The sequence below is a fragment of the Orycteropus afer genome, unplaced genomic scaffold (genome assembly GCF_000298275.1).
Source record: "Orycteropus afer afer isolate SDZICR_OR568_19922 unplaced genomic scaffold, OryAfe1.0 scaffold00487, whole genome shotgun sequence".
Classification (NCBI taxonomy): Eukaryota; Metazoa; Chordata; class Mammalia; order Tubulidentata; family Orycteropodidae; genus Orycteropus; species Orycteropus afer.
Window position 1 is genome coordinate 37,303 of NW_006922074.1, and position 18,340 is coordinate 55,642.

The window sequence follows — 18,340 nt, forward strand, 5'->3', positions numbered from 1 at the left end:
CAAGGGCAATGCAATCTGGTAGGCAGTATCCATACTCGCTGTTCACAACTCTCTAGGAAGTCACCCAGGCTGCCAGGCAGCTTCTGTAGCTACGGTACCAGCATGTCACTCCATGCCTTCACAGATACCTCGAGGATCTTTTGGAGCAGCTCAGGAACCCCTTCGAGGGCCATGGACGTGTTGTGGTAGTCCCGGTGTTGAAGAATTGTATACACCATCTCGGGATCACCAGTGCTCACAGCCTCGTGTAAAACTGATAAACAAAAAGGGCAAGATTAAATCACCCAGGAGTCTCATACTTTCTGACAAATTCCAAAACCAATGTGAAAATGTATACATTTTCTTCAAGTATTTTTCTTCAAGGAGGGAGACAGCCTGCAGTCAAACCTTATCTCTTGGCCAAGTAAGAAGGAAACAGAGCACTCAGCCTCTGAATCAAACCCCCTCCACCCTTCATGTATTCTTGTCAGACCAAAACCCTTGCTGCCATCAAGTCAATTCCAACTCATGCAACCCCATGGGTCACACAGAACAATCGTTCCGTAGGGTTTTTTTGGCTGTGATCTTTCTGGAAGCAGATTGTCAGGCCTTTCTTCTGTGGTGCCACTGGGTGGGTTTGAACCAGCAAGCTGTAAGTTAGGAGAGGAGGACAAACCATTCGTGCCACCCAGGGAACTTCCTATTCTTGCAAGCCATTCTAAAATCTTGACAAGAAGTTCAGAGAGCTGGCTTTAACAACCGTGGAATCTGCTGGTAGATCTGGCAGACAGGGCTTGTGGTTATGACTGTCCTTGCTCAGTCAACACAAAACAATGAAAGGCCAGGATTTTGCTAAAATAAGCTACTTCTAGCCATCATTGATTTTTACTGTGTTTATCTTAATGGATTCATTGGAGTTATCATATTCTTCACAGGAAAAGGCCTCCACACCCACGTACACTGGGGAGGGTCTGTGCCAAGAGCTGCTTTCTAGATGAGGAGTCACCCTCTACTAAAGGCTCTGGCCCAAGACATGGTCCAAGTGCCGTGCTTGCAGAGCAGCCCACAGCGTGTACAGTGCTCACCTCCCTGCCGCTCAGGCCAGGCATGGTCTTAGGTGAAGATGATGCTGAGGAAAATTATGATTGAGCCTGGCCTTCTTTTAGAAAGAAAAAATAAAATGAAAGGCTTAAAAGTATTTTCAGAGTATATATACTTGCCTGTCCATCCCTGGCGATTTTCTTTTGTAACGTCCGCTTTATGTCGAAGCAAGACTCTGGCCGATTCCAAATGTCCCAAAGACACAGCAAGGTGGAGTAAGGTTCGACCTCGTGGATCCACAGCCTCCACGTTCTGTGAAGTGAACACTGGCATTTCAATACAGACCTGTTGGTGGATTTATGCTATACAAATGTGTACGGTAAGTAGAAAATAGTATTTACACACTAATTGCAGCAACATATGTAAAAATGTCTGTGTCCATATGGACAAGGTTGAGATGTTAATTTGGGGGCTATAAATACAGTTTGTTACTGATTTCCTCCTTCTATAAAGTTAAATGCCTGTGAGGTGTGCAGTCATCTCGCAGAAAGCAATCTGACCTTTGTTCTAGATTCTTTCAATACAGACCCAACACCACAGGCTAATACAGGGAGATGACGAGACCAAGAGGGACTACCTGGGGGCCCGCTGGTGACTAAGCCTCATGAGGCCTGATGTAATCTACCACAGCCAGGACCAGGTGGTGAGGCTGAGAGTGCTGCACCCTGAGATCCAAATGGAGCTTCCTGGTTGGTCACTATGCACAGGCGGCAAGGAAGCTTCATGCTGTGACCACTCCACATGCAGACACACACACCCCCACCAGACCTCACCTTTGTATCCCTTTTGATTGTACTAAATCTGTATATAAGTATATTGTGCTCTCCGTGAAATCTGTGAGTCACTCCAGTGAATGAACCAATCCACAGGCGCAGTGAGGTCCAGCCAGAGCAGGCAGCTGCCTGTTTGGCATCTGAAAGAAGGTGTCCTCCTTTTAACGTGTTAGCGCTGGGTGGCTGGGGCTGAAAGACAGTCTCCATCTAACTCGTGAGCCCTGACCCAGCTGGGTCTGGGAGGCTAGGGTCAAAGAGAGTGCACCACCTGAGCATTGGGGATAAGGGTGGAGAAGTGGGAAGGTGAGGACTGACTCCAGCCCCCACTTTGGGAAGTGGATTCGTGCTGACCCCTACCATGCGATTAGCAAGGAAAGCAGGGTTTGCCCACTGTGCCTGTGGCTTAGCACAGGGAGATAAATATAAAACATAGAAAATAGTATTAACACACTAGTTGCGGCAACATGTAAAAATATATGTTTGCATGTGGACTATAAATAAAGTTTATGGTTACTGAGTCTCTTTTTCCACAAAGTTAAGTACCTCATAAATAAATGTGAGCTGTGGGCCTCAGATCATTAAACACAACCAGGAGAGTAACTTCAAGCTCTCCACAGCAGTGACATGATGTCTAAATAAGGCCAGGGGCTTTCATGAAATGCAAGCACATGGTGACATGAAACCTGGGGGATTTCTCAAGCGCATACCAGCACTCGAGTCTAGAACAGGAAGGACAGGCCTTTAACCAAAACTGAAAGGAGAGAAGATCATTTGGGTCAGAAGAAAATTGTATTTTCTAACTGGATTCCCACCAAAACACCACTCTTATTATTGTGTATTGAGATCCAAGTGCCCTGAAGTAGCACATAAATCCTGCAGTATCTGCAGTCCTACAGAGAGTGAGTGAGCATGGCCCACCAGGCAGAGACAGGGATGTCCTCAGAGATGGACGTTAAGAGCACACCCCCATCATCCTGGTCGGTCTCCCCCCATGAGGAATTTCTTCCTTATGCGAGATATTCGTGTTTGGCTTTTATCTCTTCATTCCTATTCTGACCTTCCTATAAGTGCCTGCATATGCTCTCCAGGGTGAGCAACATCTGCAGGCCTGGACACCACCTTCAAAAGAGGGCTTCCAAGGGCACAAGAAACTGCCATAGAACAGAGAAACTTCTTTCCGGCCATAATAGTTCTTAGAAGATGTGCTCTGTCTTGACTGGAGATGCTAGCTGTTGCCTAGCACTAATTGCAGTCTCCAAAGATAACCTGGGCATGCTGCTCACTGGACCGAGCTCCTCAAACAGCTGATGAACATCCCTGTTTTGTGAACATTATGTCAGGGTTACTGTACAGTGAATATCAGAGCTGTTGTCAAGGAATAAGAGAAGTGGCTAAAGACATTCTGCTAACTGCACATGGTCCTTCTGGACCAATCCCAGGCCTCCGGGACCTCCCAGGTGCTGAAATCCCAGAGTCTCCTGGAACATGGTCAACACCACCTCCTATGAGTCCCTGTTTCCTCAAGGGTATGGCTCATCTATCTCACCAAAGAGATTGAGAATTCCAAAGGGTAGGGTCCAAGTCTTATATTTCTAACTTCTACATCCTAGTAAGCGTCTAGGTAGATTGAAAGGCTAGATTACTAACATAAGGTTGGTTGTTCAAACCCTCCTAATGACACCATGGAAGAAAAGCCCTGGTGTTCAACTTCCATAGATTATAGCCAACAAAACCATATGGAGCAGGTCTACTCTGTATCATGTGGGGTTGCAAAAGTCAGAATCAATTGGACAGCACAAGACAATAACAATTATCCTGATACCAAAACCAGACAAAGATACCACAAGACAAGAAAACTACAGCCAGTATGTCTTATAAGTACACATATAATTTTTTTAATACAAAATTCTAGCCAGGATACAAGAGTGCAACAAAATACTAGCAAACCAAATTCAGCAACATATAAAAAGGATTATGACCAAGTGGTCAGAAAGTCAATTAATATAATATATAGCATAGTGCCTAAGGCACTTGACTGCTAACCAAAAGGCTGGTGGTTCAAACTCACCAGCCACTCCTCGGAAGGAAGGTTGGGCAATCCTACTTCTGTAGTGATACTGCCTCGGAAACCCAAGGAGGGGTTGCTATGAGTCAGGGCCGACTCGACGGCACATAACAACAACAACAACATATTATCTATAGAATAAAGGATAGAAACCACATGATCATCTCAGTGGCTACAGAAAAAGTATTTGACAAAAGACAATACCCTTTCATGATTAAAAACACACAACAAATAGGAAGTGAAGGAAAGTTCCTCAACCTCATAAAGGTCATACACCAAAGGGCCAGATAATGTCATACTAGTGGTGAAAGACGGAACACTTTGCCCCTAAAATCAGGAAAAAGACAACTCTTGTCTTTTTATTCAACACTGTACATAGTTCTAGCCTCAGAGCAATCTGGCAAAAAAAAAAAAAAAAAGCAGACAGGTTTTCAAAGGAAGAAATAATGTTTTACTTACAGGATGTGATCCTGTATATAGAATATCCTAAGGAACCCTCTGAAATACTATTGGAATTGATAAATAAATTCAGCAAGTTTACAGGATACAAGATCAATATATAAAAATCAATTGAATTTTTATATGCTAGTAATGAACACACCAAAAATGAAATTAAGAAAACATTTCTAACATCAAAAAGAACAGAATACTTAGGAATACATCTAACAAAGGAAGTAAACAAAATCAGACTCTGAAAAGACAACCTAAAAAGTGAAAAGACACCCCAAGTTCATGTATTGGAAGAGTAAATATGGCTAAGACAGCAATGCTCTCCAAATTAACCTATAGATGCAAGACAAGCCCTACCAAATCTCGGCTGGCTTCTTTTTTTTTTTTTTTTTTTTGGCCGAAATTGACAAGCTGATCCCAAAATTCATATGGAAATGAAAAGAACCCAAAATAGCCCAAAAACAAGAGCAAAGTTAGAAGACTCAATTCCAAAGCTCACTGCACAAACCTACAGTAATCAAGACAGTGGAGTACTGGCTTAACAATAGATCAATGGAATACAACTTAGAGTCTAGAAATAAACCCACACCTTTACAGTCAGTTCATTTTCAACAAGAATGTCAAAATAATCCAATGGAGAGAGAACAATCTTTTCAACAAATAGTGCTTTAAACAAATGGATACCGACATATAAATGAAGTTGGACTTCACACAAAAAAATGAACTCAAATGGATCACAGACCAAATTTAAGAGATAAAAGTTTAAAACTCTTCAAAGAAAACACGGGAGTTTTAAATCTTCATGGCCTTGGGTCAGGCAAAGCCTTCTTAAGTACAACAAAAGTACCGAGCAATTAAAGAAAATATAAATGGACAAATGGAACGTCATCAAAATTTAAAACTTTTGTGCTTCAAAAAATACCATCAAGAAAGTGAAAAGCCACTCACAGAATGGGGGAAAATATTTGCAAATCATCTGACAAGGGTCTGTTGTCCAGGATATATAGACAACGTTTATAGCAAATATAAAGAACTCTATAATAAAAAAAAAAATTAAAAATAGAGAAAGGATGTGAACAGATACTTCTGCAACGAAGATAAACAAAGGGCCAGTAAGCACATGAAAAGATATTCAAAGTTATTAGGAAAATGCAAATCAAAACAATGAGATACCACTTCAAACCCACTAGAACAGCTTTAATCAAAAAGACAGATACCATGAGAATATATGAGTTTAACAGAGGATGTTTGTACATACATATTCATATGCAGGAGCTCTGGTGGCGTACTGGGTAAGGCATTTGGCTGTTAACCAGTAGGTTGGTGGTTCAAACCCACCAACTGCTCTGTAGATGGAAGATGAGGCAGTCTACTTCCGCAAAGATTTACAGCCTTGGAAACCCAATGGGAGGTTGCTACAAATCAGAATTGACTAGATGGCAGTTGGCTTGGGTTTTTGGGGTTTTTATGGTATTCATATGTGCTGCAAATGTATCCATGAATATAGGAGAGCATACATGGGGCAAAGTTATGAAAACTTCTTAGCCATAACCTAATACCTTAAAGGAATGAGTCGCTGGGCCTGGGGGCTCAGAACCATAGTTTCAAGGGACATTAAGGTCAATTGGCATAGCACAATCCAAAAAGACCATATTTTACATCCTACTTTGATGAATAGTGACTGAGTGTTAAGAGCTTACAAGTAGCCGTCTGAGGTGCAACTATTGGTCTCTCACCATTTGGAGCAAAGAGGAGTAAAGAAAATCAAAGATGCAAGGAAGCCATTAGTCCAGAGGACTAATGAACCACAGGAAGCCCAGCCTCCACAACCCTGAGACCAGAAGAACTAGACAGTATCCAGCTACCACTGCTGACCACCTGAAAGGGATCACAACAGGAGGTCTCAGACAGAGTAGGAGAAAATGTGCAACAACAGAAAATAAAGACCAGGCTTACTGCTCTGACAGAGACTGGTGGAACCCCTGAGCCCATGGCCCTTAGATACCCTTCAAGCTTGGAACTGAACACACTCCTGTGGCTTGACTTTCAGCCAAGGGATAGACAGGTCTATAAGGTCCTCAGCACGATCAGCCACACAAGATCAAAAGTGCAGCATCTGCCCAGGGATAAAGTTCAGAAGGCAGGAAGGGACAGGAAAGAAGGGCAAAGGTAACTACAGGGAGGATGAGGGAAGAGTGCTGTTCATTGTAGGGACTGCAGTCAATGTCACAAAACAAAATGTAGGAATCGGTGAATGGAAAACTAATTTGCTCTGTAAACTTTCACTCAAAACACAATTAAAAGGAAAAAAAAAAGATTACAGCTAAGAAAACCCTATGGGGCATTTTCACTCTGGCACATGGGATTGCTTTGAGTTAGAATGCACTTGACAGCACCCAACAACAGCAAAAAGAAAAGACAGATGATACTGAACATTGGTGAGGATGTGGAGACATTGGAACCCTTCTACGCTGCTGGGAGGAATGTAAAATGGGGCAACCACTTTGAAAAAGTTTGGCAGTTCATCAGAAAGTTCAAAATAGAGTTACCACTCCAACACCTCAATAACAAAAAGACAAACAATCCAATTAAAAAATGGGCAGAAGACATGAATAGACACTTCACCAAGGAGGATATTCAAGCGGCCAACAAACATATGAAGAAATGCTCACGATCATTAGCTATTAGAGAGATGCAAATCAAAACAACAATGAGATACAATCTTGCTCCAGCACTAGTAGCAAAGTTCAACAAGACAGAAAATAACAAATGCTGGCGAGGTTGTGGAGAGATTGGGACTCTCATACACTGCTGGTGGGACTGTAAAATGGTACAACCATTGTGGAAAGCAGTATGGCGATTCCTTCAAAAGTTGGAAATACAAATACCATTTGACCCAGCCATCCCATTACTAGGTATATACCCTAAAGAAGTGAGAGCCATAACAAGAACAGATATATGCACGCCGATGTTCATCGCAGCACTATTTACAATAGCTAAAACTTGGAAGCTCTGGTAGCATAGTGGCTAAGACACTTGCCTGCTAACCAGACGGCTGGCGGTTCAAACCCACCAGCCACTCCTCGGAAGGAAGGTTGGACAATCCTACTTCCGTAGTGATACTGCCTCGGAAACCCAAGGAGGGGTCGCTATGAGTCGGGGCCGACTCGACGGCACATAACAACAACAACAACAAAACTTGGAAACAACCTAGATGTCCAACAACTGAGGAATGGATAACCAAACTTTGGTACATTCACACAATGGAATACTATGCAACGCTAAAGAATAATGTAGAATCTGCAAAACACCGCATAACGTGGATGAACTTGGAGGACATTATGCTGAGCGAAGTAAGTCAGGCACAAAAGGACAAATACTGTATTAGTCCGTTATTGTAAAAGTTCAGGAAAGGTTTATCTATTGGAGGACATTTTCTTTGTTGGTTACCAGGGATGGGAGAGGAGGGGAGGGTATGCTGTTAGATAGATAGAGATAAATATTGATTTGGGTGAAGAGAAGGGCAATGTACCAAATGTGAGTGACCAATATGGCAGCATTGAGGATGAGAAAGACACAGAGAGTTACATGGGCAGTACAGACAACAAATATGAACCCCTTTGCACATACAGTACTGAGTTGTCAGTGAAAGCAAACATGGGTATAGGGACGGATAGATGGGTGAACAAGCTAAACAATTAGGTATGTCTAAATGGAGAGTGTATCCAAGATCATATATAGGGTTGGCAGACAATGGGCCTATAAGTTCATGTGAATGATCAGAATTCCCAGGTGTATAGTAGAGCTGACAAGGGGCAAGGTTATGGTCATTACTTGGTCACAGCCAGCTACCCAGAGGGACCGAGTAGTTGATCCTGCGGGCTTGGGACCATAGTCGCAGGGGACATCAAGCTCAATTGGCATAACATACTATACAAAACATTGTTCCACCTACTACTTTGGCGAGTAGCGACTGGGACCTTAAAAGCTAGGAAGCTGCCATCTAGTTGCAACAACGGGTCTCTCCTAGTCAAGAAGAAAGAAGAAAAGCAAAATTAATGGAAACAATCAGTCCTAGCGACTGGTACACCATCCGATCTGCAACCTATACAACTATGAGACCAGAAGAACTAGATGGTGCCCAGCTACCACTGCCATCCACTTGGAAGGGATGTAGGAGATCCTGCATAAAGAGGGAGAACAATGTGGAACAAAACTCAAAATCGTTTGGAGGCAAAAAAAAAAAAAAGAAGGTGGGGACCAGGTTTGCTGGTCCAATAGAGCCTGGTGTAACCACTGAGACTATGGCCCCTAGTTGCCCTTCAGGTCTGGAATTGAACCCACAACTGTGGTTTTCAGCCAAACAAAGTATAGGCATGTGAGTTAAACATTTACCTCAAGTAGACACACGCCCTGGAGAGAACAATCATGGGAGAAGGAAGGGCTGCTTATGCACAGGGAGATAGCTCAGGGTGCAGAAGAGTATGAAGGGATGGACAATGGGAGGAGGTAACTATGGGGAGGAAGTGGGAGGGGAGCCGTTGCATTGTAAATTTTGGTCAATGACATGAGACAAAGTATATGTGAACTGCTGTATGAAAAGTGAATTTACTCTGTAAATCTTCACCCAAATCCTAATTAAAAAAAAAAAAAATAGAGTTACCATGGTCCAGCAATTCTTCTCCTAGGTATATACTCAAGAGAACTGAAATGTATGTCTCCATAAAAACCTGTACAACAGTGTTTCACGGCAACACTATTATAACAGCCAAAAAGTGGAAACAGCCCAAATGTCCATCAGCTGATAGATAAATAAAATGTGGTTGTTTATTAAGCAATACAAAGGAATAAAGTACTAAAATACATGTTACAACATTGAGGAACCCTGAAAGCATTATATGAACTGAAAGAAGCCAGGCACAAAAGGCCACACGCTGCATGATTCCATTTAGATGAAATGTCCACAATAAGCAAATCTGTTATAGAAACAGAAAGCAGATTTGTGGTTGCCTGGACTGAGGGTTTGGGGGGGAAATGCAGGGTGACTGCTACTGGGGACAGGGTTTCTTTTTAGGGTGATGACTATGTTCTGGAATTTAATAGAAATGATGGTTGCACAGTTCTGTGAACAACTAAAAATTACTGAACTAAAAAAAAAACTGAGTTGATTCTGAACTGTACACTTTACATGGGAAAACTGTGACTTTTATCTCAATAAAGATACAAAAAGACTGCTGTGTATGTTTTTATATGTCATATATAAAAGTAATCTATCATCAATATACTGTTTGGCTTTGGGCAAGTTGCTTAAATTTTCTTCAGCTTTAATTTGCTCAGTTGTAAAATGGGGGCAATAAAAAACACCTTCATTAACGAGTTCTCAGAAGAAGCACAGGGAAAAATAACTCTTCTTATACACCCACACTACATAGTGTCATGCAAGCTGTCACTTTCTTCCTAAAAGGCATTTGTTCAGATTTCATTGTGGTTAATAAGACATTAGTTCAGAGAGCAGGATAACTGGAATTCACTTTTACACTAAAGGTTTAAATTTTTCTTTTAAGTATGTTCATGGGTCGTACCAAATTAAAAAATACGTTCATCCTGGTTAACATAATAGTGTTCCACAAGAAGAAAAGGAGTAAGATGCCTGCAAATCAAACCTCCTTTCCATTTGATTTAAGCCCTCCCACTCTTCATGCCCACAGCCTTCTTTACCCTCCTGCCTTCTGGAGGCAGCAAAGGGCTGGGATTAGGGTGCAGCCTGCAGAGTCAACTGGGGCCCCACTGCCTGCTTCCTCACCAGCCTCAGTGAATGACTGCACCCCTCTGTGCCTCAGTGTCCACTTCGGCAGAATGGGGATAATGACAGCACCTCCTACACCTCACTGCTGTTCTGGAGATTACATGAAAATGCAGATGTTCCAGATGGTACCCAGCAGGCAGGAAGTACTTCACAAAGGGTCCCTGTCATCTCTGGGGGGCCCCTGCAAGAGACAGCCAAACACCTCCATTCTCTTCACTCTCAGTCTGTCCTAGTCCCTTGCAGCTGTGGCCACAGCTGGTTTCTCCATCCCAAGGCAGGTGGAAAGGCATATCCATTGGCCTGATTTCCTCAAGTGAGTCTGAGCCCAATGGCCACAGGGGAAGCACCTGAGAAGGGACTCGCGGGCCTTCATCTTGGTTGTCTGGCCCCTGGCTCACAACAGGCCTCCAGCTAAAGAGCACCAACTGGAATGTGTGCCCATTGGTCGCCCCTGGCCTGCCAACGGCTGGGGCTGGAAGCCCAGGATGGTTCTCTGCCTAGACCGTTCTTTTCCTCTGGGCATGGATGCTCTACTTTCAGCTGCTGGTCCCAGACTGGACCAAGACTCAGACCTCATCGGCTACTCTCCACCCTGAATCCTGGGGGTTTTCCCTACCCTGTCTAAGGTGCACTTAATTTTTCCTTCATTCATCCAGTATTGGTAAGAAGGCCAAAGGAGTTTAACAGGCCTCTTCAGCTGAATGACAAATGATATACCTAGAAAACAAATAGTGGCAACTTCAGCAACCAACTCAAGGCCCACTGAACATCAAAGACAGCAGGGCTGATGAGTTAAGAGGCACTTTATTAAATGCCTTTGCTGAGCAAACGTTGAAAGCGTGAAACTCCCATTGGCAGTTACAGGAGCACCAATTATTGGCAAGATTGAGGGTGTTGGGGCTGGCTCGAACTCGTGGCTTATCCCCTTCATCTAGATAGACCGGATTCTTTCTGTGCTGCTGTCGCTGATAGAAAATTAATGTCCTACAGCTGCCACTGTGGCTCTCGAGTCCCTCTAATGTGACTGAAAGAATGAAGAAGACAGCAGAAACATATTGCTGGGGTGACAGGAACTTTCTGGTTTTGAACTGTGCAATCAATACATGTTCCTTGTAGAAAAACTGGAAGATACATGAAAGGAGCTAAATGTACAGGTTTATGGATGACAATTATAACAACAACAGCTACTGGTAAGTGGTAATGCTCTAACATGCTACATGTCTGCCCTTTCAACCCACAGCTTCCTTCATCCCCTGAAATAGAGGCATTCTTACTGGAAGAAGTAGAGTGAAGTGGTTAAGAAAACAGGATCTGGACAGAGTCCTGCATTCAGGGTTCCAATCCTGGCTTCGCCAGTAGCTAGGAGTGTGACTGAGCCTCTCTCCTCACCTCAGTTTCCTCATCTGTAAAATGGGAATCACAGTAGTACACATCTCAGAGGGTTGGCATGACAATGAAATCTTAAGACTGCATCAGAAACACTTCAGCACAAACTTCTGGAAAAATGACAAGCCTTCAGTGTGACTCTCCCTATTTTCACAGGCGATGAAACATTTTAGGAGGGGTGAATGACTTGCCCAGGCTCACAAAGGAATCAGTATTAATGCAGTGCAGTGAATTACTTAAGATGGCTCTTCCAGCCATGGTCTTGGTGACTACCAGCAGATGACTGGGTGGGACTATGTAAATATGAGGCGCTGTGGCCCCTTGGTAGATATCTTGCCCCCCCCCCCAGAGAGCTTGCTAATAATGTAAATAAGGTACATGGCACCTTTATGGGGGTTGTTGTTGTTGTTGTTATGTGCCGTCGAGTCGGCCCCGACTCATAGCGACCCCTCCTTGGGTTTCCGAGGTAGGACCATGGAAATAAGGTATATGGAACCCTAACATGGGGATTGGTCAGTTTTACCAGTTCACTAAGCTTAAAATGAGCCATCGGAGAGGCAAAAAAAGAGTTCGCTGCCATCAAGAAAGAACCAGGAGTGGGATGTGTCCTTGGACCCAAGATCCCTGTGCTGGACCTCCTTGGCAGAGAGACACAGAGAGTGGGTGACAGCAGAGGCAGCAGAACCGAAACACTGGCACAAGACAGAGCAGCAGGCTTGCCAGCCCACAGAGCAAGAAAGCTGAGTGCCTTCAGGCAGGAGGCTTACTGGTAGAATGAGCTGAACCTTTTAACAGAACTAATTCTGTTAACACTTGCCTGAGCAGGGCAGAGGCCAGGCCAAGAGGCCAAGGGCCAAAGAGAGGCTGTCCTGATTAAAGAATTGTATACTAAGTGTTTCCAAACCTGAACTGTAACCTGTTACCTCCCTAATAAACATCACAATCGTGAGTATCATCTGTGAGTTCTGTGTGGCCATTGCCACAAATTACTGAATTCAGCAGAGAAGCAGAGTGCTGTGGGAGGGACAATTGGTATCAAGGTTGGTACGAGGGTTACAGGATGGCAGCATATCTGACCACCGCCTCTTGGGAACAAGCCTTGGTTGATGCTGCTGATCGTGTTTCTGTCTCCCCCCCATGAAGTCAGCCCAGGTCAGGCAAAGCTGTCCCCACTCCCTTTTCACACCATTAAACCCAACTGCCTCCATGCCACAGAGGTAGGTGGCTGTTTCACAATCAGTAAAAGATCTGATAAATACGAAAGGGACAAAGCATTTCCTGCTATATATTTTAATGTGACCAATCATTAACTTCTTTACCCTGGAGCAGTTACATAATTTACAGGGCCCAGTGGAAAATCAAATGCATCCCCCTTATTCAAAAATAAATAAGAATTTCAAGATGGAGACCACAGAGCATTAAACCAAGTGTAAGACCCTTCTGAGCAAAGGACTCTGCTACACAAGTCACATGTCCAAAAAGTCACTCTGTCTGGAGCCTTTCAGTGACCAAGTTGTGAGACTGAGATTGGATTACGTGGTCCTGCAGGTCAGGCGTCCATGGCAAGCCATTCTCTATGGCTACACTTCAACTGTTTCTTCCCCAAAGGGAAGTGCTATGCTGTGAAATAACCGACAGTCAAAGCCAAGTAATTAGCAAAGATGACTACTCCTCCTTACCCTTGTTGACAACTGAAGGCATTAGGACCAATTTACTCCAGGAAAATCTTGAAATTACACTCCCTGGTCACAAGTGCCCTTAACATGGTTCATGGTTAAGAGGCACAGAGAACTTTCAATGAACAGTTTTAACAAAGTTTGCAGGAAAGAGAGAATTCAACTATGACACATTCTAGATTATAAACCAAGACCTTGTTTGTTCTTGTCTTATCAAACAAGTACTGACATTCTGTTTAAAATTTAAAGAACAAAAAAAAATGTGATTCATTTAAACTCTTTTCTTCATCTCCCATGACTAGAAAGCCACCTGTTTTCAATTCCTATTGGCATTAAAAGAGTGGATGATTTAATAATGATGATGAACCCTCTGTGACATTCTTTGTATTTTCTCTTGGCATTTCACAAGAGGCTGGGGTAGACACTAAAGAACTGGAGACACAAAATTCAGCAGACATCTAAAAACCAGAACCAGTCTGGTCATCTTTTAAAGTGTCCCAGGACAGACTTAGAGATAGAGCTAAGAATAAAATGATGGAGAATTCCCTCCGAGCCACACCGAGTAGAAGGGGAATGAAGTCATCAGGTGTGCTGGGATGCCCAGCGGTGAATCATTTAATCTGGGGCCTGTGTCATAGCTCCTTAACTTGTACACACTGGTGGTGCCAACTAATTAAAAGCAACGATTCTCAGAAAAGTTTCTTTTGTCTGGACAGATGATTTAAATGAACAAGAAACACACTTTTGATTTCCAGTGGGTGCCTGACAGACTTAAGAGAAACATGGCAAGGGCAAGCACGCACTCAGCAATCAGCATTCATCAAATGGGGTGATGATGCTGACCTGGCTCAGTTTTTCCCTACCAAAAGAATACCAATCATCCTTTTCTTCTAAAATTTCTTACTTATGGGACCAGTTTTGAGCCATTCAAAGACCAGGACCATAGCCCACTGGATAAAATGAACAAACCCAACAAGAACAATTAAACCAGATTTCGGAGATCATTGCAAATCCTTATCCTGTTAAGTCTGCTAGCTTGTAACTTGATGGCACCCATACCTCCCAGAAATGCCGGGATGCCCTTAAAAGCATGAAGGAGCCCTGGTGGCGCTGTGGTTAAAGCATTGAGCTGCTAACCAAAAGGCAGGCAGTTTGAACCCACCAGCCATTCCACGGGAGAAAGATGTGTCAGTCTGCTTCCATGAAGATTTGCAGCCTTGGAAACCCTACAGTGCAGTTCTACTCTGTCCTACAGGACTGCTATGAGTTGGAATCAACTCGATAGCAGTGGTTTTGGTTTGGTTTACAGCAGGGTTCCTCAAGCAAGACACTTGACGTTTTGGGCCTGCTAATTCAGTTATAGGGGGTTGTCCGCACTGCACAATGTTTAGCAGCATTCCCCCACCTCCCCATCTCTAACACCCAAAAATGTTTCCACTCATTGCAAAATCACCTCCAGCTGAGAATCAGTTGAGAAGAGATGGCAATAAACAAGACAAGGACTCAGAGCACTTTGGAACAAGGAAAAATAGTGAGGATCCTGGGTACCAGTGATTCTTAAACTTTGGAACTTACCAGCTTCCCTAGGGAGCTGGTGAAAATAATGATTCTTGGACCTCATCCCAGCCCTATCAAGGTAGTCCAGCACTGGGTTTGCCCACATAAGTACCAACACTCTCACTCTGCAGATAAGCTAAAGTGAGCCAGAGAGGGAAATTGCCTTGCCCAAGGTCACACAGAGCAAGTTAGAACCCGGCCTGCAAACCTGACCGAGCTCTATCTTACAACAAACGTGGCTGAGATGAGAAGACAGTAACGCCTAACATGGAGGTCTCGGAGAGAGACAGTAACTAACGGTGGAGCCTAAACATTGGGTCGCTATGAGTTGAGCAGACTCTATGGCACCGAAAAATGGCAACAATGAATGGGAAAGACCTTGCTCGCTGGAGCTTGCCAGCCTACTTAAAACCCCGACTTGGCAAACTTATTACCTGGACGACCTTGCACGAGGCCCATAACCTCTGATTGCCTCAGTTTCCTTCTCTGTCAAATGGAATCCTAATACCTACACCCTAAGGCTGTTGGAAAAGTTAGAATGCATATAAAACCCTCTGCACAGAGGCTGGCACACAGTAAGCACTCAATACATGTCCTGTTTTTTTGGTATTATTGCCGTCCCAAGACTGCAGAGTTGATGGGCTCCGCGGGACCCCGAGGGCAAAGGCTTGGAAATGAGCTCAGGAAGAGTAAGCGATCTCCAACTCCCCCTCACCGGGGACCTACCCCAGTCCCGCCCCTCACCTGGTCTCGCAGCTCCTTCTCGAGCTGCCGGTAATCGTTGTTCCAGACGAGGAGATGCAGGGGGAAGTCGCCGCTGGCGTCGCGGGCCGAGGACATGGCGCGGAGGCCGCAGCCGGGCCCTCGCCGCCCGCTCGCCAGAAGCCTTAGCCCCGGTGGGGTCTCCGGCGCCCGCCCGGCGGGCGGCGAGCGAGAGAGGACGAAGTGAGCAAGCAGGAGAGGGGCGCGGCTGAGTGGCCTAGCGGGCCTCGTGCTGGATGCGCAGGAGGTCGGGGTCGCGGGCCGGGTCGGGGACCGGGTCGGCCGCGCCCACCCAGCGCCCCGCCGCGCTCCCGCCCGCGCTGACAGCTCCGGAACTGACTTCTGGGGGCCGAACTGTCCCAAACAGGGAAGTGTGGGGAGCGAACCACCGCAGGCCATGGAGGGGGAGGTCGAGTCCTAAGCGGCCGGTCAGGTGGCCGCCGAATCCCACCCACCTCAAAATCCACACCGGGAACACAGCATAATTTCTAAAACATAGCTTGAGTTCCCTCTTTTCTCCCAGGATCTCGACTTGGAAAACTTGGTCTACCCATCACCATCTTCCTTCCCTCTGCTTCATTGATCCAAGATGGTCCGGTCCACAACTGGGCCTCTTCCATTGGCTCTGAGGTCGCGGGGAGGGGGTGACAACTGGGCCTGGACTAAACCATTCGGACTACTGACTCCCTTTGCAGCCTTTTTGGACCAGGGCAGATGCTTCCGTGATTGGTCAGGAGCCATTTTGGAAGTGGGCAACACCAAACAATTTTAGGGGAGGAACTATAACTAAGGCACTTGACTGCTAACCAGAAGCCTGGCGGTTCAAACCCACCAGCCCTCCCCGGAAGGAAGATGGAGCAGTCTGCTTCCCTAGTGATACTGCCTCGGAAACCCAAGGAGGGGTCGCTATGAGAGGGTCTGACTCCAAGGCATATAACAGCAACAATAACATAATCCCTGGAAGAAGTCCTGGTGTCACAACGGTTGAGAGTTCCAGTGCTACCCAGAATGTTGGCGGTTGGAACCCACCAGCCTCTCCACGAGACGCAGATGCTGCTATCAGCTTCGTGAAGATTTACAACCTTGGAAACCCTATGGGGCAGTTCTACTGTTCTATGGGGTCACTTTGAGTCAAAGTTTGACTGACTGTAATGTGTTTGTTTTTTATAAACCCTGGAGGGATGGCATTAAATATTTGCATACTGAGGGTATAGTTTTATCACAGTTTCTCAACTTCCGCACATTTTGGACGGATAATTTTGTTGTTGTTGTGGAACTTCAGCACCCCTGGCTTCTACTGATTTGATGTCAGTAGCACCCTCCAAAAAATGTCTACAGATATTTTTCGAATGTCCCCTGGGGAAAAAAAAAAATGGTCCCCAGCCGAGAACCACTGTTGTATCTGAACTCTGAAGTGAGTTATGATTCAAAACTACCTATGAAAATGGTGTATTCCACCTATAAGTGTTATTTCTTTTTGAAGCTAGCCATTTGGATTTTGGATTAAGACTGAAAGGACTCATATAAAATACCTAGACTTGACCACAATCTGCAGATATGAAGTCCATCCTTTGAGTTTCCACCTCAGACACTGCACCTCCCTACTTCAATGAAGAATCAAATCAATTTATAGCTACTCAGCAGCCTGAACTTCCTGTTGCCGCTGCTCAGCTGTCTCGACCCCATAGCTAGACAGAGGTATTTGATGCATCCTGAAAACCTCCCCTCAGCCTCCTCTGTTTGTGCACAGCCAGCTTTTCAGATGCCTGCAACAACAGCTGTTGAAGAATCCTAGCCTAATCCATTCTCCACACATGTTGAGCCCAGATTTGTGAGTCAGGGAACCAAAACAGGATGCAGAAGCTTCAGGATGGTACTCATAGACTGTAAATGTGGAATGTGTGGGGACTCTGTGGCTGTTCCCATACCACGCACTTATCAAGCTGGAGAGATGGACCAAGGACCAGTGGTGCCTCAGAGGCCTCTTTGAGCATTTCTCATTCTTTCAGAGGCCTCGTGCAACTTAATCTTCTTTCTCCATCGCTCCTATTTCCTGAACATGTCTCCTATCTCATTAGTCTGAAAACTTCCTATCTATCTCATTTACTGGAGTGCCTAAGCCAAAACATTTCCTGGCCCATGATAAACCAAGCTCACTGCCATTGAGTCAATTCCAACTTATAGTGACCTCTATTGGGTTTCCAAGGCAGTAAGTCTTTACAGAAGCAAACCGCTTCATCTTTCCTCTGCAGAGTGGCTGGTGGTTCGAAACAACAACCTTTTGGTTAGCAGCCAAATGCCTTAACCACTGCACCACCAGGGCTCCTTTGGCCCATGTTGTTGTTGTTATGTGCCGTGGAGTTGGCCCCAACTCATAGCGACCTCTCCTTGGGTTTCTAAGGCAGTATCACTGTGGAAGTAGATTGCCCCATCTTACGCATCTAATATTTGCTGAATGGAGATTATAATTGTGTTTACACGTAACCCATTTAATAAATATTCATTAGCAGAGGGTCACATATCTCCTGTCCTCCACATTGATTGATCTCATGATGTTTATCCCCCACCATTATGTAAATTGCTCCAGATTTTATCTATACTTAGTCTCAAATTTCATGTATAGGAAGAAAGGCAGTGATTTGAAAATAATGTTGTTGTTGTCATGTGCCCTCAAGTCGGACCGAGTCAGAGCAACCCCTCCTTGGGTTTCCGAGGCAGTATCACTACCAGAGCTCCCACCAATAATAATAGTAGCTACAATTTTGAGGACTTACTATGGGTACTA

At 44.7% G+C, this 18,340-nt stretch overlaps 1 protein-coding gene across 1 annotated transcript in view; it reads right to left on the reverse strand.

Annotated features, from left to right (window-relative positions):
* The window catches only part of ANKRD13A (ankyrin repeat domain 13A), a 46,968-nt gene extending 31,335 nt beyond the window's left edge, over window positions 1-15,633 (reverse strand). The window contains exons 1-3 of the mRNA XM_007954964.2: window positions 15,538-15,633; window positions 1,200-1,332; window positions 129-253 (exon numbers count right to left, since the gene is read on the reverse strand). Coding sequence (XP_007953155.1) covers window positions 129-253; window positions 1,200-1,332; window positions 15,538-15,633 — 354 coding nt within the window. The remainder of the gene's footprint in view (window positions 1-128; window positions 254-1,199; window positions 1,333-15,537) is intronic.
* Window positions 15,634-18,340: the final 2,707 nt, after the last annotated feature.